Source organism: Peromyscus leucopus, chromosome 16_21, assembly GCF_004664715.2.
Source record: "Peromyscus leucopus breed LL Stock chromosome 16_21, UCI_PerLeu_2.1, whole genome shotgun sequence".
Classification (NCBI taxonomy): Eukaryota; Metazoa; Chordata; class Mammalia; order Rodentia; family Cricetidae; genus Peromyscus; species Peromyscus leucopus.
In genome coordinates, this window is record NC_051084.1 from 33,233,621 (window position 1) to 33,253,576 (window position 19,956).

The 19,956-nt window shown below is 41.2% G+C and overlaps 2 protein-coding genes across 7 annotated transcripts in view; both read left to right on the top strand.

Moving 5' to 3' along the window:
• The window catches only part of Ccdc138 (coiled-coil domain containing 138), a 68,830-nt gene that overhangs the window by 30,791 nt on the left and 18,083 nt on the right, over positions 1-19,956 (top strand). For 4 of the 6 annotated variants that reach the window (XM_028892455.2, XM_037199819.1, XM_037199820.1 and 1 more), the window contains 4 exons: positions 234-341; positions 8,807-8,968; positions 11,844-11,960; positions 17,734-17,926. In XM_028892455.2, the coding sequence (XP_028748288.1) occupies positions 234-341; positions 8,807-8,968; positions 11,844-11,960; positions 17,734-17,926 (580 nt within the window). The remainder of the gene's footprint in view (positions 1-233; positions 342-8,806; positions 8,969-11,843; positions 11,961-17,733; positions 17,927-19,956) is intronic. The other 2 variants (XM_037199821.1, XM_037199822.1) reach the window with 2 other exon arrangements.
• On the top strand, positions 5,250-7,331 carry LOC114708900 (protein AATF-like; the record flags this gene model as incomplete). Its single annotated transcript, XM_037200060.1, is given in 2 exon segments — positions 5,250-5,541; positions 5,544-7,331. Coding segments are annotated over 2 exon segments (1,695 nt in total), but the record flags the coding sequence as incomplete, so codon positions are not given.

Consider the following 19,956-nt stretch of genomic DNA (forward strand, 5'->3'; position numbering starts at 1 on the left):
GCATGCCCAGTGCCCAGGGAAGTCAGAAGAGGGCATTGTATCCAGTGGAACTAGAGTTAAGAGATGGTTGTGAGCCACCATGTGTTTGCTGGGAATTGAACCCTAGTCCTCTGGAAGAGGAGCCAGTGCTCTTAACCGCGGAGCCATCTCTCCAGCCCTGTCTTGAACTTTTAAATGATTTGCTTGCTTTTTATAAGATTGTTCCTTAATTCCTGACTGTGTGTCATTGGCAGAGGAAGTATGAGTTCTTGACAGTGCAGAAGCTGAAAGGAGATTGCCATGCTGCTCCTGAAATGAAAAATTTAAAACCAGAAAAAGTACCAGTTTCAAAACCTTTCAAGGTATGATATGATTAAAATTCCTCTAATGGAGAGCCAAGAAATTTTCTTTTATCCTTTAATCATTTTTCTATTTTAAGCAAAATATATTTTTTGAAAGAATTCATCTTAATTATTTTACAGGGAAGTATATGGAATATTTTAATATATGCATGTATATTTGTCATATATATATATATATATATATATATATATATATATATATATGGCAAAAACAAAGTATTTCAGGGCTGTTTTAGTTACAGTGACATTGACTAGTAACAGGGCTCTTTAGGGTTACCTGTTGTTAATGAAGTTATTTTCCTATCAAAATCACACCCATCTATCCATCTATGTAGCTTTTTTTTTAAATCAACTTACTTGATTTGCTCAACAGATTTATTTTAGTTCACTGTTTTAGTTTGTGGCCTGTTAGGGTAATTTTTTGTTTTGTTTTGTTTTGTTTTTTTCTTGTCAGCTTGACACAAGTTAGAATCACCTAGAAAAAGAGACTCTTAATAGGCGGATTTTCCTTACCAGATTACCCGTAGGCCAGTCTGTGGCATTTTCTTAATTGCTGATTGATTTGGGAGGGTCTACTCTACTGTGAGGTGACACCCTTAGGCAGGTGGTCCTGGATGGTATAAGGAAGCAGGCTGAAGAAGCCATGGGGAGCAAGCTAGTGAACAGCACTTCTCTGTGGTTTCTGCTTCAGTTCCTGTGTCTAGGTTCCTGCCTGGAGTCCCTTTCTTGGCTTCCTTTTATGATGAACTGTGGTCAGGTTGTGGAAGTCAAATAAATCCTCCCCTCCACAGGTCGCTTTGGTCTTAGTGTCCATCACAGCAGTAAAAGGCAAACTAGGGCAGGGCCTGTGGCAAGGCAGCACTTCATGACAGAAGGACACGTAGAGAAGCAGGCCTGCCAGAAACAGAGTTGGAGGAAGGCATGGAACAAAGTATGTCCTTCAAGGGCATGCTTCCAGTGACATTCCTCCAGCTGAGCCCCACTTCCGAGTGTCCACCTTCTTCTAATAATGTCATCATGTTATGAGTTCATCAATGAAGAACTCATTGGTTATTTATCATTGATGAAGTCATCATTAATTCATCATTGAATCAGAACTCTCACGATCTAGTTACTTTTGCTTCTCAAAGCCGTGCGTTTCAACATTGCATTTTGGGGCAACATTTGCTATTCAGATCATAATACTATTCCTGAATGGGCTTTGTGAATCCATAATTTTTTTTTTAACTTGAAGTATAAATCACATATAACAAACAACATACTAGATCTTTCTCATGTAAAGTTTGATTAGTTTTGGTAAATGCTTTTCCTCATGCCATGTACACATACAACACTCAAATTTTCCTCTCTGCCCTTTCCTATTCATTCTTGCCCATCAGAAGCGGTTGTTGACATGGGTTCTGTCATCCATGTTTGGCCTATTGTATAGCTTTAGCCAGTAGAATTGCATAGTGTGTACTCACTTGGTTAAGGATTTTCTTTTCTCAGCATCATGTTGGTTGTATCAGTTGTGTGGTCAGTAGTATTCCGTTGTATGTATTTTTCACAGTTCACTCATCCATTCTGTGGATAGACACTTTTTGTACCTTAGGAATAAAAGTGCTCCAGATATTTACATACAAGGATTTTGTAGATATGTTTGCATTCTTCACTATATACTAGAACCTGGATTTCTGAGCTATAAGGTAGATGTGTATTTTTAAGAAAATGTCTATTTTCCAAAATGATTGTACCATTTTATAATTCTAGCAATGTATGAAAGTTCTGTTTATGTAACAAACTTGCCAGCATTTGGCAATTTTAATCCTTTTTAGTTTGACCTTTCTAATGTATGTATAATTGTATCTTACTGTAGACTTTAATCTTTTTGATATATTTTGTAGTTCTCTATGTAAATTAGAAAAAGGTGGAGATTCCATACCCAGGTACCCACTTGGAGAGATAGTTTGGCTGGCTGTTCTTTCAGAGGACTTGGGTTCAATTCCCAGCACACATATAGTGGCTCACAACTCTCTAACTCCAGTTCCAGGGAATCCAATACCTTCTTCTGGCCTCTGCAGACAGTGGACACACATGGTTTGCAGATATGCATGCAGGCAAAACACTCATATACATAAAATATAAATAAGTAAATATTCAAAAAATTTGTAGCCAGAAACCAGGATTATTGAAGTTTCATCTAAAGTTAGTTAGTTTCTACTTGAAGAAAAAATGAGGTTTAAAATTATTCTTGTAGCAGCTGGAGAGATGGCTCAGAGGTTAAGAGCACTGATTGCTCTTTAGAGGACCTGAGGTCAATTTCCAGCAAACACATCTGTAATGAGATCTGATGCTCTCTTCTGGTGTGCAGACATACATGCAGGCAGAACACTGTATTCATAATAGATAAATGAATAAATCTTTAAAAATTGTAGGCCAGTGAGATGGCTCAGTAGGCAAATATTCTTGCCAACCAAGGTTGACATTCTGAGTGATTCCTAGAACCCACTGTAGGAGAAAACTGACTTCTCATAGTTGTTCTCTGACCTCTACATAAGCACACCCTCACTCATACATGTATGCATCATATATGCAATAAATAAGTAAATATATTAAAATTATTCTTGTTTCAAAAAATGTGGCAGCTGTTCACCACTTTTTTCAATTGCCTGATTTTGCCCTTAAGACTCTGCTTACTGTTGTATATTTATTAAGTCACACTTGTATCTCTGTTTTTGTCTCCTCCCTTTGAGGCAGGAGCTCTCCCTATGTAGTCCCGTTTTGGCTGAAATTTACATGAGACCTCCTGCCTCCACCTGGTGAATGTTGGTATTGCAGGGATGAACCACTGCACCTGGCTTGTTTTTGTATATTTTACTTTATTTATTTTGCAGTAGGGTCACAGGTAGCCTAGGCTGACTTCAAACTCATTCTGTAGCTGAGAATGACCTTAAACTTCTGATTCTCCTGCCTCTACCTCCTGAATTCTGGGATGATAGACATGGGCTATCACACCTGTCTTCTGTGATTTAGACAAAAGGCAAATTTCCAGCTGAGCTATGTCCCTAGCACTGGCTTTGCACATTTAAAACAGAATAATTACACCTAGCATGCCTCATAATTTAACAATTAATTATTGTGAGGAATAGTGAATAAATTAACCAAAACTATGTTTTGAAGGTATCATCGTCAAGCAAAATACAGAGACAGGGACTGGAGAGATGGCTCAAAGGGAAAGTGTCTGCAGGGTATTCACACAAGCATGAAAACCAGGGTTCTAATCCCCAAAGCCCTTGTAAAGGCATAAAAGGCTGCATCAGTTTAGCTGATGGCCTCTAATTCCCCACTGAGAAGAGACAGGGTTCCCCAGAGCAAACTGTCTAAGGAGACTCTGGGTTTGATGAGAGACCCTAACATAATGAATATTGTATAAGTGTGGGGCATTTACCCACCACCCCCACAGTTCCCCAGAGTTTTCTTGAGTGTGAGCAGCAGGAAATATTAGATAGAAGGATTTATTGCGGACAATATTGCGGAGATAAACAGATAGAAAATAAAGGATAGCCTCAAGAGGGCCTGGAACCTATTCCAACGGGCCCAGACTGTCTCTGCCCCAGGGTTTTTATAGAGACGCCAAGGGATGGAGCAAAAGACCTCCTCCCCCAGCACAGCCAAGTGCAGACCATCTCAGACACCTGCACTCAGGCCCGTGGTCCTAATCATCCTCTATGTGGACCTGCTGGGTAAAGCCACGAGGAACCCGAGAACGGGCTCCCACATGTAAGAGCCATCTAGAATGATTCATGATATCAACCTCAGACCTCATAGGCATATACTCCCATACCATGTGAAATCATGCATACACACATATTCATATCACACAGATGAAAATTGGGCAAACAAAAATAGACAGGAACTTTTATTTGGCAATAGTAAGATTGTACTCCAAGACACATGCACAGGTCAGCCTTTGGCATAACTGGAGATTAAAGCAAAGTTTGGGAATTTTATTCTGAGAAAGACAGCTACCAGTTATTCTGAAACAAGGTTCATTGAACTTGGGAGAGCTGCAAGCTCTGGTCATCACATAGAGATGTTTCTCTGTAATACTAAGACTCATCATTGACAGTTGTTAAGTAAAAATAGTCAAAGATAGGGCAGACCATTTTGTTAGACTGACTCAGAAATAGTTTTTGGGGTAGGATCTATTTGTGTTCATGGGTTGTGGTGGGAAGGGTTCTGGTTTTTTGCTGTTTTGTTTTTTATTTATATTTTTATTGTTTGTTTTTGTTTTTCGGGACAGGGTTTCTCTGTGTAGCCCTGGCCATCCTTGAACTCGCCCTGTAGACCAGGCTGGCCTCAGATTCAGAGATCCACCTGCCTCTGCCTCCTGAGTGCTGGGGTCAAAGGCGTGCGCCACCACTGCCTGGCTTGTTTTTATTTTTTGAGGTAGGATCTCATGTAGCCTAGATAGACCTTAAACTTGCTCAGATAAATAGATAGATAGATAGATAGATAGATAGATAGATAGATAGATGGATGGATGGATATTCACATTTATATATTATATGAAGGGATGTATTAGAGAGGTGTATAGGCTGTGATCCCAGTAGTCCAACAGTGGCTGTCTCCGGATGGGAAGGCTGATAGGCTGATAGTTGTTCTGTCTAGGAGGCAGCAGTCCTGATCTTGTGCTGGAGTCCTAGAGAGCTGCTGGTCTTCGGTCTACATTGGAATCTATCAGAAGGAGGCTTTTATACCAGCGGAGGAATGCCTCAGCAGCAGGACACATGAACTAGCCAAGAGAGTGAGAGCAAGCAGGCAAAAAGCAAAGCTTCGGCCCCCCCCGAAGGGCTCCGCTGGTGGTGCGGAGTAGCGTCCGGCGGGGGTTCCCGGGCCGCACGTTCACGAGCGCAGCGCCGACTGTGACCCGGTGGCCATGGCGGGCCGCAGCCCTTGGCTCTGCAGCTGGAACAGTTGTTGAATCCGAGACCGCGTGAGGCGGATCCTGAGGCCGACCCGGAGGAGGCCACTAGAGCCAGAGTGATTGACAGGTTTGATGAAGGGGAAGAGGAGGAAGGTGATCTGGCAGTCAGTAGCATTAGAAAATTGGCATCATCTTCCCTCTTGGACACAGACAAAAGATATTCTGGCAAGACCACTTCTAGGAAAGCTTGGAAAGAAGACCATTGGGAGCAGACTCTGCCAGGTTCATCTGACAAATATCTGATGAAGAAGGATCTGGAGATGGGGATTCAGAGGGTCTGGGCCTAGAGGAATCTGAAGAGGAGGAAGAGGAGGAGGAGGAGGAACTAAGTGTTACTGAGGAAGAGGATGCTGACAATGATTTGGAGAACAGTCTTGCTCAGAAGAAGGGCAGAAGGCGTTCTGCAGAAAAGCCAGGCTTTAGTTTCCAGAGCATTAGTGATTTTGAGAAATTTACAGAAGGAATGGATGACCTTGGGAGCAGTGAGGCGGAGGAAGAGGAAGAGAGTGGCATGGAAGAAGATGTTGAGGAAGACTTAGACGGCGAGAGGGAAGAAGACAGGAACAGCGAGGATGGCGGTGTGGTGATGACCTTCTCCAATGTCACAGTTTCTGAGGAAGTGGAGAAAGGAAGAGCTGTGAAGAATCAGATAGCATTGTGGGACCAGCTCTTGGAAGGAAGGATCAAACTACAGAAAGCTCTGTTGACTACCAATCAGTTGCCTCAACCAGATACTTTTCCAGTCTTCAAGGACAAAGGAGGCCCAGAATTTGCCAGTGCTCTAAAAAATAGTCACAAAGCACTTAAAGCATTGTTAAGGTCATTGGTGGATCTTCAGGAAGAGCTGCTTTTCCAGTACCCGGACACTAGATATCTAGTAAATGGGATGAAACCCAAAACAGAGAGTGAAGAGATTTCTAGTGAAGATGATGAACTTGTAAAAGAGAAGAAGAAGCAAAGAAAGGCCCCACCAAAGAGGAAGCTAGAGATGGAGAACTATCCCAGCTTCATGGCAAAGCGCTTTGCTGACTTTACAGTCTACAGGAACCGTACACTGCAGAAGTGGCATGATAAAACCAAGCTTGCTTCTGGAAAACTGGGCAAGGGTTTCGGTGCCTTTGAACGCTCGATATTGACTCAGATTGATCACATTCTGATGGACAAAGAAAGATTGCTTCAAAGGACACAGACCAAGCGCTCTGTCTACCGAGTTCTTGGCAAACCTGAGCCAGTACCTGAGCCTGTAACAGAGAGTTTGCCAGGAGAACCGGAGATCCTTCCTCAAGTTCCTGCCAATGCTCACCTGAAGGACTTGGATGAAGAAATATTTGATGATGATGACTTTTACCACCAGCTCCTTCGAGAACTCATAGAGCGGAAGACCAGCTCCTTGGATCCAAATGATCAGGTGGCCATGGGAAGGCAGTGGCTTGCAATCCAGAAACTACGAAGCAAGATCCGAAAGAAGGTAGATAGAAAAGCCAGCAAAGGAAGGAAACTTCGGTTTCATGTCCTTAGCAAACTCCTGAGTTTCATGGCACCTATTGACCACACTGCAATGAATGATGATGCCAGGACTGAGTTGTATCGATCTCTTTTCGGCCAGCTCAACCCTCCTGACATAGACCATGGAGACTGACTTCACCGTCCTCACCCCAGACTCCGACCGCCACACCAGGCCACCTGGCTGCTTCAAGGAAGACTTCACAGCACAGCACAGCACCGCACTGGGGATCCTAGGGTGGCACTCCTCTGGGAGCAGGCACCTTATACACGGCAGAGCTCAGCCTGAGTCCTTTGACCATCACAGACACTGTCAGGGCTGGAGCCATGGCTCAGGGGTTAAGAGCACTTACTGCTCTTGCAGAGGACCCAAGTTCAGTTCCCGGAACCTACGTCCCGTGTCTCACAGCAGCCTCTAATTCCAGTTCAGGGGATGGGGACTCAGGGCCATCTTGTGGCCTCTAATCCCCAGCACTCAGATGTGTACACACCCCACACAGACATACAATTAAAATAAAGTCAATCTTTTTAAAGAAAAAAAAAAAAAAAAAAAAAAAAAAAGCAAAGCTTCCTCGTCCCATGTGCTTTTATTCTGGCTGTCACCAGGTGTGGCCCAGACTTACAGTGGATCTTACACCTTCAAATGGTCCACTCAAGAAAAGCCCTCCCAGGTGTGCCCAGCTTGGGTTTGAATGTATGTTTATTTTTTATGGGACCAAGCACAGGTCACACACATGCTAGGCAAGTGTACTCATGAGTTATATCCCAGACCTTTGTCTTACTGTTTTTTTCCCCCCTGTTTTGGTAGGCTCCCAGAGAATAAGGTTTCCAGGGAAAAAATTGTGCATCATGTTTATATCAGGTTATTATTATGAAGAAAGTAAGTATTGTAGGATGAAAATACAAAAATCCTACAATAGAAATTATTTAGTTTAGGGAATTGTTAAGTCTATATTGTTACTTTTTTTTTTTAAGATAGGCTGGTTCATGGTGTTGAGTTAAAGCCATCTTTTACATTTTTGTGTTATCAAACTTAATTTTTTTTTTTTTTTTTTTTCGAGACAGGGTTTCTCTGTGTAGCTTTGCGCCTTTCCTGGAACTCACTTGGTAGCCCAGGCTGGCCTCGAACTCACAGAGATCCGCCTGCCTCTGCCTTCCGAGTGCTAGGATTAAAGGCGTGCGCCACCACCGCCCGGCTCAAACTTAAATAATTTTAGTGACAATTATTTAAAGAAATTTTTCAGCCGGGCATGGTGGTGCACACCTTTAATCCCAGCACTGGGGAGGCAGAGGCAGGTGGATCTCTGTGAGTTCAAGGCCAGTGGGATCTACAGAGTGAGATCCAGGACAAGGCCACACAGAGAAACCCTGTCTCAAAGCAACAAGAAAAAAACAAAAAAAAAATTTTTTTTTGGTTTGGAGATAGTCTCACTGTGTGTGTGTAACCCAGTTTTTCCTCAAACTCATTATCTTTTTTTAAAAAAAGATTTATTTATATATTATACATACAGTGTTCAGTCTGCATGTTTTCTTGCAGGCCAGAAGAGGGCACCAGATCTCATTACAGGTGATTGTGAGCCACCATGTGGTTGCTGGGAATTGAACTCAGTACTTCTGGAAGAGCAGTCAGTGCTCTTAACCACTGAGCCATCTCTCTAGCCCCAAACTCGTTTATCTTCTTGCTTATTTTCTTTAGTGCTGAGATGGGTTAATAGTCTAGGGCTACTATAATATAGCCACTGAAAATTTTTTATTATAGCAATAAAGTATAATTTTATTTTCCTTATTATGATGAATTTACTTGTCTTATCTAAGCAAGCATTTAATGTTCTTAATACGATAGGCAATATTTGATTTGGAATTTATTTTAAGTAAACACCTAAACACTTGTCTAAAAATAATTTAAGTAAATAATTTAAGTAAATTATTCTATAATATTCTTGTTTTTATGGGGTTTTCAACTGAAGTCATGTTTGATTTAATGTTTGATCAATAGACAGCACTCAATGGACAATTATATGAACTGTTAATTGTTTTCATGAACTGGATCTCAGACCACCATCTTAACAAAGTGGAGCCTGAAGAACCTAGTGTGAATGGTGAAAAACCATCCCTCAAACCTTCCCCGAGAAGTGACATTCAAGAGAAGTGTGTGAAGGTTGGTTTTCAAGATTTGCTTCTTTTTGTTTTATGTATGTAAGTGTTTTGTTCGTATGCATGTAAGTGTCCCGTCCCCGTCCCCCCCCCCTCGTGTGCCTGGGGTCTGGAGGCCAGAAGAGGGTGTTGGATGCCCTGGACTGGACTTACAGAAGGTTGTGAGCCAGTGATGGTGCTTCGAACCTAACCTGCGTCCTTTGTAAAGGCGGTAGGTGCTTTACACCCCTGAGTCGTTTCTCCAGCCCCCAAGGTTTTGTTCTGTTTTTAATTTGAAATTCATGAAGAGATTAAGTAAGGAAAAGCTTTTGGCATTTTTATTTATTTTTAGTTTAGTTTAGTTTTTAAAGATTACCTCTATTTATTTAATTGGGGGAGGGGGGACACACCACTACACATGTGTGAAAGTCAGAGAACAACTTTCTCCCTCAATCAGTTCTCTCCTCCCACTGTGTGGATCCCAGGGGTGGAGCTCAGGGTCTCAGGCTTAGCGGCAGGCTCCTTTACCCACAAGCCATCTCACTGGCTCTGGCATCTTTATTTTTTAAATTAGATTCATATATTTTATTTTATGTGAGAATATTTTATCTGCCTGTATGTATGTGTACCACATGCATATATGTGTGCTACCTACAGAAGTCAGAAGAGTGTTTTGGATCCTCTAGAATAGTGGTTCTCAACCTCTGGGTGGAGACCCCTTTATGTGTATGTGTGTGTGTGTGTGTGTGTGTGTGTGTGTGTGTGTGTGTATGTAGGGAGGTGGGTGGATGGGACAAATGACCCTTTCACAGGGGTTGCCTAAGATCATTGGAAAACAGACAATTACGTTATAATTCATAACAGAGGTAAAATTACAGGTATGTAGCAGCAACAAAATAATGTTATGGTTGGGGGTCAGCATGAGGAACTGTATTAAAAGGGTCGCAGCATTAGAAAGGCTGAGGCCCACTGCTCTAGAACTAGAGCTACATAGAGATGGCTGTGAACCACTACATGATGCTGGGAACTGAACCCCAGTCCTCTGCAAGAACAAGTCATGCTCTTAACCACTGAGCCATCTCTCCAACCCGAACTTCTGACATGTTTGTAAGTGAACATGTTGGAAGTATTTTTGTTTGGTGAGGCAGGTTCTCAGTGTGTAACTTAGGCTGTCCTTGAATTCACTCTGTAGTTGAGGATGGTGTTAAATTTAGGATTCTCCTGTCACTGCCTCCCTGTTTCTGAGATTATAAATATGTGCTTCTATATCTGACTTAGAAGCATTTTTTGCTAGAAAATTGTCTAAACCAGCACTTTTTAACATTCATTTCAGACCTCAATATTAATTCATACTAAATTTGAAAGGTTTGTTTTATGTGTATGCATGCTTTTCCTACATATATGTATGTGTGCTGAATGCATGCAGTGCCCAAAGAGCTAGAAGACTGTTGTAGCCACCGTGGGGTTCTGGGAACTAAACCCTTGTCCTCTGCAAGGGCAGAAAGGACTCTTAACCACTGAGCCATCTCTCCAGCTCCTGTATGTACATTTAATTTTTCTTTATTTTGAATATTATTAGGTATTAAACCCAGGGCCTAAGCAGTACTGCAATGCATTTGTAGTTTTCTTAATATGATGGGAGTTAGTTTTTTTAAAGTAGAGACATGACCTTAATCAAATGCTTAGAAGTGCCAAAATGGTCATCTATTCAGTGATGTGAATTGTTCTTCCTACATACAATCATAGATTTGAAACCTATTGGTATAATTCTTTTTTTTTATTGGATTTGGGGATTAAGGATAAAATCTCTGCTTTGTGGGGTTTTTAATCATCAAAGGGAAATATTTCCTAATGTCAATATCAGTGCTCAAGATTTGTAACTAGTATGAAAGGTCTTTTGAGATTGACAGTATAAAAACTTTGAGGAAATGACAGGTTTTGTTTGTTATTTTCATGATTATTAAGTAGTTCAGGATTTTGAGTAAATTATATTCATCTTTTTTTTTTTTTAATCTTTAACTACAAAGATCCTTCAAAATGTCTTTTGTGCTAGGTAGAATAATGGCTGCAGAAATGCTCCCATTCTGCCCTTTGGAACCTATAACCATGACAAAAAGGAATGAAAATTGCCAATCAGCTGCCCTTGAAACAGGGAGGAAAATTCCCAAGGTTTCCAGGCTGTCCAGCATACTGAATCTTTAAGCTGGAAAGGAAGATTTAGGCTGAATACTCAGTGTATCATTGCTGGAGTTGAAGGTGGACCAACCGTGGAAATGAACAGTGGGAAGGAGACAGTTCCAGAGGCTGGATACTGCCTTCAGCTCAGTCAGCATAGATCTCAGTGCCAGAACTGCAGAGAACTGAGCTCAGCTTGCAACTTGACTGAGTAAGGGGTGACTCTTCCCCTTAACCTCCAGAAACATGTACAGGGTGGTAGGCATCTTAATCTTGACCAGCTGAGACCTACCTCAGACTAAGTGTTGTTTAAGCATACTTTGTGATACTTTATTATAGCTATATAATAGGACTTATTTTATTTAGAATTTTTTGTTTGTTTTTTCAAGACAGGGTTTCTCTGTGTAGTTTTGGTGCCTGTCCTGAATCTCTCTCTGTAGACCAGGCTGGCCTTGAACTCACAGATATTTGCCTGGCTCTTCCTTCCGAGTGCTGGGATTAAAGGTGTGCACCACCACTGCCCAGCTTAACCTCATATTTTTAAAGATGTCAGTTCCCTGTCCCAAATTAATCTGCATATTCAGTGCATTATCCACATTTCAACTGGCTTCTTTGTAGAAATGGGTAGACCAATCCTAAAAGTCGTTTAGTTCATTTTTAGAAAACTATGGCAGTTAATTTCGGATATCTAAATATGCGGTGCTTTTGTGTCCCATCTCCTTCAGCTTCTGCCTCTGATGACAGACCAGCTCCAGTGGATGCCTTTTGTGAACGCCAAACTGCACGAGCCATTTGTAAAGTTTATTTATTGGTCTATAAGGCAGCTGGATGCTGGAACACAGGTACTGACTCATCAGAACCTATCTAGTAGACTCTGCTTAGGATCAGTTCTCTGGGTTATGTTCACAGAAAAATAAATAGTACACCATGTGTGTGATCTGTCCTCTTTTGTTTGAGAGCAGTCTTCTCTATAAAATACCATCCGTCCTAAGGTTTTGATAGGGATTGTATTCAGCTTGTATACAAATTTCCTGTGATGAGTCTTTCAGCATAGGAATATAACCGTCTTTTCACTCACAGCTGTGTTCTTGTATCATTGTTGCATAATTTTTGCATAAAATTCATGTGTGGACTCTTAATTATGTTTTTTAACTATTTGAGTTTTTGAGTGGTTTTTATCTGTTAAATTTTGTTGTCCATATGTTTATGGTGATAACATGTGTCTTAGTTAGAGTTTCTATTCCTGTGAAGAGACTCCATGACCACGGCAACTCTTATAAAGGAAAACATTTTATTGAAGAGGTGGCTTACAGTTATAAGGTTCAGTCCATTACCATCATGGTGGGGAGCATGGTGGCATACAGGCAGACATGGTGTTGGAGAAGTAGCTGAAAGTCTTACATCTTGCAGGCAACAGGAAGTTGACTAAGACACTGACCAGTATCCTGAGCATAGGAAACCTCAAAACCCACCCCCACAATGACACACTTCCTCCAACAAGGTCATACCCACTCCAACAAAGCCATACCTCCTAATAGTACCACCCCCTTGAGATTGTGGGGGCCAATTACATTCAAACTACCCCAGCATATAGACATATAATTGATTAACAAGGAATATTGGTCTTTGGTTTTTGTGTTTTGAACTTTGTCTGGTTTTATATCTATTTGATTTATAAAAATTGAAATCATCTCATCCTTTATTAATTCTAAGAGGCTATTAGGTGGTATAGTTGGGGTTTCTATTTCTGAGAAGAGACATCATGACCACAGCAACTCTTAGAAAGGAAAACATTTATTTAGGGCTCGCTTACAGTTTAGAGGTTTTGTCCATTATCATCATGGTGAGAAGCATGGTAGCATAAAGGTAGACATGGTGCTGGAGAGTCAGCTGAGAGTTTTACATCTTGATCTACAGGCAGCAGCAGGAGACTGTGTGCCACACTGAGGGTAGCTTGAACATAGAAGACCTCAAAGTCCGCCTGCACTGTGACACACTTCTCTAATTAGGCCACACCTCCTAATAGTGCCACTCCCTGAGCCAAGGATTCAAACATAAGTCTATGGAGGCCATTCCTATTCAAACCACCAGAGGTGAATAGAATGAATTCTTTAAATATTTGATAGTGTGATGCGCAATTCTAATTAGTCTTAATAATAAAACCCCAGAGTCAGATATCGGGGTAAAACCTGAAAGATCAGAGAAGTAAAGGAGCAGCCATAGTCATCTCTTACCTCTCCAACTCCTCAGAATGGAAAGGGGCGAGCTCCTGTCTCCGCCCCACCATATCACTTCCTGTCTCCTGTCTGTACAGACCTCCAGACCTCTATGGTTAACTAGTGGCTAGTTCCACCCTCTGATCTTCATGCTTTATTTGTCAGAACACAAAATATCACAACAGATAGTGTTCAGGAGAGAACTAGAGATTTTATTCTTTTTTTATTTTCTTCTTTTTATATGAATGTTTGCTTGCATGTATGTAGTAGATGTACCATGTGTGTGCAGTGTCCACAGAGGCAAAGAAGATCATTGGGTAGCCTGGAGCTGGAATTACAAAGGGTTGTGAGTTGCTGTGTGGGTGCTGGGAACTGAACCCAGGTCCTCTGCAAGACCAGTAAGTGCTCTTAACCACTAAGCCATCTCTCTAGCCCTGAGATATATTTGAGGGAAAATTTCAAATTATGAATTCAGTTTTTCTTAAAATTTTTATTATGTTTTCTCTCTGTCTCTCTGTCTCTGTCTGTCTGTCTGTCTCTCTCTCTCTCTGTATTTGTGTATTCATGTGTCCTTGTGTCATGTAGAGGTCAGAGGACAGCTTTGAGGACAACTTCTACCATGTGGGTCCTAAAGATTAAACTCTGGTCAACAAGTTTGGCAGCAGGGGCCTTTCCTTGCTGAACATCTCACAGCTCTGGATCAGATTTTTCTTAGAGTGACCAGGTTGTTCTGATTTTTCTAACTTCAGGTAGTTTTTGAGGAAGTGAAGCGCTCTGTCTCGTTGACAGATCCAGACTCCAGTACTTGGAATGTAGCCATGAAATGAAAGCAGACACAGTGTGTTTGGCTACCCGAAATCATCAAGGTGACTGTGGGTACAGTGGCCTTCTCTCTCATGTGCCTCAGTGTCCAGAATGGTGGCTCTGCTACACACCATTGTGGAGAAGTTGTGGGCTTTTCTGTCTTTACTTTGGGTGTTTTTCCTAAACTTTTTTTTTAATGATCTTTCAAAGAATAATTCTTGTGTTTTACTGGCTTTCTCCTTTTTTGTTTCCAATTTAAGTGATTTCTTCTCCTCTCTTTATTTTCTTCTACTAGTTTTAAGTTTATTTTGCACTCTTGTTTCTGGGGGACTGAAATGAAAATTTACTCATTTAAGACTGTTTGTCCTGCCGGGCGTTGGTGGCGCACGCCTTTAATCCCAGCACTCGGGAGGCAGAGCCAGGTGGATCTCTGTGAGTTCGAGGCCAGCCTGGGCTACCAAGTGAGCTCCAGGAAAGGCGCAAAGCTACACAGAGAAACCCTGTCTCGAAAAAACCAAAAAAAAAAAAAAAAAAAAACTGTTTGTCCTTTTCTGTATGTGGTAGTGTTTGATTGATTGACAGTCTTACTAGTCCTACGTGTAGCCTAGTCTGGCCTTAACTGACAGGTCTGTGCCTCAGCCGCTTGCGTGCTCGGATTACAGTGCACGCCAGCACGCCAGCGCTCTTGCTCTCTCTCTCTCTCTCTCTCTCTCTCTCTCTCTCTCTCTCTCTCCCTCTGTGTGTGTGTGTGTGTGTGTGTGTGTGTGTGTGTATATGGGTATAGAGGACAGATAGGCATAAGGAATCTTCCGCAGTCACTCTACCTTGTTTATTTATTTTTAATATTTACTTCTATTGTATATGTATGTATGCACCAAGTATGTGTGTGGGCTTGAGTGCCACAGCGTGTGTGTGGAGGTCAGAGGGCAGTTTTGTGGAGTTGGTTCTCTCCTTCTAGCTTTCTGAAAATTCCAGGGTCAGGTCACAAGACTTGTAGAACAAATGCCCCTCTGAGCAGTCAGGGTCTGCCACTGAACTGGAGCTCACTGATTGGTTAAAATGGCTGTCTAATGGTACCCAAGGATCTGCCTATGTCTGACACCCCATGAGTCCCTCATCTGGGGTTACAGATGGCAGTGCTGGAGATTCATCTGAGGTCCTTATGCCCGTACAGCAGGCTCTTCGCCACCTGAGGCATCATCTCCCTTATCCCTTATCTCCCATATTTTGATGTGTCACATTTTCATTTACATTTTAAATATTTGTTTTATTTTTATTTCTGTGCATGGATGTGTGTGTCTGTGTGGGGGTTTGTACTAGACAAGGGTGTCAGAGCCCCTGGGCCTGGAGCTAGAAGCAGCTGTGAGCTTCCTGGCTGAGGTGCTGGGATCTGAACTGCAGTCCTCTGCGAGAGCAGCAAACCCTCATAGGTGCTGTGCCGGCTCTCCGGTCCCTTGTTCACAGTTCCTGACCGGTTTTTAATTCCAGCAGAACTTTCTTCACTGTGTGTGTTATTTAGAAGTTTGTTTTCGTTCTTCCTGTTTTTGGTTTGCTGATGTGGCTGTATTGTTGTTCTGTTGTTGAGTAGAGAGCTTTATAAATGTTAACTGGTGGTATTTATAAGTTCTGTATCCTCACTGATACTTTGTCTAGTTCTGCTATCAATAGTTGAGGGTAGTGTGTTCAAGTTATGTTATAGCTTGTACATTTGTGTTTGTCTTGCATCATCTGTTTTTGTCTCACATTAGATAATTAACCTAAAAATTTTTTTTTAGAAATATGATTTATTTATTCTTATTTTATGTGCATTGGTGTTTTGCTTGCATTAATGTCTGTGTGAGGGGGTCAGATCTTGGAGTTACAGACAGTTGTGTGCTGCCATGTGGGTGCTGGGAATTGAACCCAGGTCCTCTGGAAGAGCAGCCAATGCTCTTAACTGCTGAGCCATCTCTCCAGCCCCATAACCTAAAAATTTTTATGTGTGTGAGTATACATATGCCCCACTTGCATGCAGTGCCCCTGGAGATCAGAAGAGGGCCTCTGACTCCCTGGAGTTGGAGTTAGAGACGGTTGTGAGCTTCCGTGTGGCGTCGGAAACCCAACCTGGGTCCTGTACAAGAGCAGGCCAAGCCACCTCTCCAGCCTGTTTTATATTTGACAACTTGGTTGGTTGGTGGATATACATTTAGGATTATTGCGCCTTCTTGGTATAGTGACCCTGTTTTATTATGTAATTTCCTTTTTCTTTAAAAATTTTTTGTTTTGTTTTTTGAGACGGTGTTTCTCTGTGTGACAACTCAGCTGTCCTGGAACTGGCTTTGTAGACCAGGCTGCCCTCAAAATCACAGAGATCTGCCTGCCTCTGTCTCCTGAGTGCTGGGATCAACAGTATGCACCACCACTACTCAGCTTTAAATTTTTTTTTAATGATACAAGTTTTAATTATTTTAGGCTTAAAAATAGAAACAGTCTACATGCTATTAAAATATATACTTTTCCTTGGAAATACTAAAATTTTATTTACAGTACATTTAAATCAGATTGCATTGTCCATGCCACTCACTGCCCGATCATTTGATATCCCAAATCTCAGAATGTCTGTTTCTAGTTTTGAGTGTACAAATGTGTTCTCCACATTGCAGTATTAATGCTGAGCTTAGAATCAGTTTACAAATCCTCATGAAGATGTGGAAAGTCATTACGAAAATCAGTGACAAGGGCTGGAAGAATTAAGTCACAACACAGAAACTTTTAAGTTATTTCTAAGTCTAGCTTAAGCATTCTCATGTTCATCAGTTTGGAATGATTTCCTTTCGTTTGAGTCATAACAAGTCTGTAGAAGATCACCAGATCCCATGTTATTCTAGAGATACCTTATTCTGTACCATTATTTCTGTTTTGTCCATTTTCTTACTGAAATTTATCCCGTGAGAATTTTCTATGATTCTGACCCAGTATTTTCTTCTTTTGAAATTGTTAAGTTTTCAGCCACTGCGGGTATTTATAGTGAGACTGAGCTGAAAACAGAAGTTAGTCATTTGATAAGCAAACACTTCTTCATCCTTGCCCAGGGGCAGTCTTGGCAAGGTCTGGTCTGAGGCTGGAGTGGAACCTTAGTTCCTGGGAACCTGGCTTTTCCTCCTTGAAGAGACTGGAGTTATCCGTCCCCAGGCCACTGTGTGCTCAGTCTGTGCTGCACTTGAGATACCCTGTGTCCCTTTGTGCAACATTGCTCGGTTAGCTTCCTGCTGGCTTCACCCCATTGGATGGTAGTGAAGTCAGCTTCCTGCTGACACCATCTTTTCATCAGGGCCTCTGAGAAAACCTTGGGTTGACCTGGCACCCAACAGAGAAAAGCGGTGAACTCAAGAGTTCAACTCTCTTCATTTGATATTTCTCTATGCCAGATTCAGCCTAATCTTAGTTTCTTAGGAAAACATTTCAGAAAAAGAAGTCCATACTTGGTTTTTAAAAGTTATTTATACAGCTTTAATTCTAATTATGCATATTTCCAATTCTCTTTTTCATAAATATTTGCTTTATGTATAAATTTGAGTAAGTATTTCAAGTAGATGATTGCATATATTTTTAACAGCATTCAACTATGACCTCAACACTGAGGAGATTGGGTGAAGACATATTTAAAGGAGTGGCAATTAAAGGAATTCAGGATAATTCTTCAGAGCATTCTGTAGAGAACAAACCAAAGACAGCAGTATTCTTCAAGAGCTCCAGTTTGTCGCTGAGATTTTTATCAACCTTGATTGTCCTTAAAACAGTCACTCAAGGTAAGCTTCCAGAGTGTTCACTGAGTAATTTTTTGTCAAACGTTTATAAGAGAATATTATATAATAAAACATTTCTTTTATAGTCAAGTATTTTCAACCTTTGAAGAATGAGGTTTTGAGTTACTTTTTAATAGTGGCACATTTTGAAAATAATTACTCGTAATTGCTGAATTTAAGAAAACAAACTCTTAAGACTTGCTTTCTTTCAGAGCCTTTGTTGATTTGTTGTTGTTTTTGAGACAGAGTCTCTCTGTGTAGCCCTGGCTGTCCTGGAACTCACTGTGTAGACCAGGCTGGCCTCGACCTCACAGAGATCCTCCTGTCTCTGCTTCCTGAGTGCTGGGACTAAAGGCGTGCGCCCTCATGCCCCGCTTTTGTTGATTTTCATAGATGAAGTTTTATGTGCCCTTCTTCCTGTGCATTTGTCGTATAAGTTAAAATTGTGTTGTTTCCACTAGAACAGGGCAGGAAGGAACAGCCTGCAGGAGCAGATTTGGCCGCCCTCTGATTTGTAAATAAAACTTCTCCCATAACCATATCATTTGTTATGGATCCTGGCCCCAGAGCCTGTACAGAGCTCCTGACGTGTACATAAGAGCAGCCCTTCACAGCCTGTGAACTTACTGAGGGAGACTTATCACGAGTCTTCCACACCCAGTGCTTGGTGTACAAGAGTAAATAAGGGAGTGAATCATCAGAAGCAGGGCACAACCAGAGTGAAACATAGTTAATACATATTTTAATGTAGCTATAACTAGCTATCTCTTTCTGGATTGTTTAAAAAGAGAATTTTCATAAAAGGGAGTAATGCCATAAATATCGCATCTTTCTATCTCTTCCCTATCTACTGACTTATCCCGTTGGGTGTGACAGTAGTCTTGATTACTTCCTCTGCCGTGTTTTCTGCTCAGTCATACCTGGTAGCTTGAAACCAGATTCCTAGTTCTAATTTATTATTTGGTTGCTTTATGGTTATGATTCTCAAATTCATAATAGTAGATTTGGTAAAAACTTTGAAAGATCTCTCTTGAAAAGGCATTGTTAGCCCAAAATAAAAATTCACCACAGACTCATCTTTGAAACTTTCTGTGCACACACACACACACACACACACACACACACACACACACACACACACACACTGTTTTAGCAGGCAGTGTATAACCTCACATTAAAAACATGTATATTCAGCTGAGTGGTGGTGGCACACGCCTTTAATCCCAGCACTTGGGAGGCAGAGCCAATCGGATCTCCATGAGTTCAAGTCCAGCCTGGTCTACAGAGTGAGATCCAGAACAGGCACCAAAACTGCACAAAGAAACCCTGTCTCGAAAAAAAACAAAAAACAAAAAACAAAAAACAAAAAAACAAAACAAAAAACCAAACCGTGTATATTCACCAGAGGTAAGTAAAGTCAAAATCAGGAATTCAAAGCCACTCTATTAATCAAGGAGAATATTCAAAGTCATATATAGCATGATCTAATGCAGTAGCTCACTCTTCCTGTGACCCTTTAATATAGTTCTTCATGTTGTGGTGACCCCCAGCCATAAAATTATTTCATTGCTACTTCATTTTTATACTTTTGCTATGGTTAAAAAAAATCATAATATAAATATCTGATATGCAGGATATCTGATATGTGACCCCTTGAAAGGGGTTGTAACCCACAGGTTGAGAACCATTAGTCTAATGAATATGTATTTTTTATAAAAATTTATTTTTATTTATTTATGGATGGTACACATGTGACATGTCTCACACGTGGAGGTCAGACGACAGTTAGTGGGAATTAGTTTTCTCCTTCTGCTGTATGGGTTCTGCAGGTCACAGTTGGGCCATCAAATTTGGTGGCAAGCCCCTTTACCGTCATGCCAGCCCATAATGTTCATTCTTGTTAAACTCTGAAAAAGGCAAAAATGCAAAAAGGTCTGTTTATTTTATATGAAGAAGTAAAACTGACTAAGATGGTGTCTGTCACACTTCTTGTTCAGTACACGGAACAGTACCCACTTCTGACTTCTGTGGGC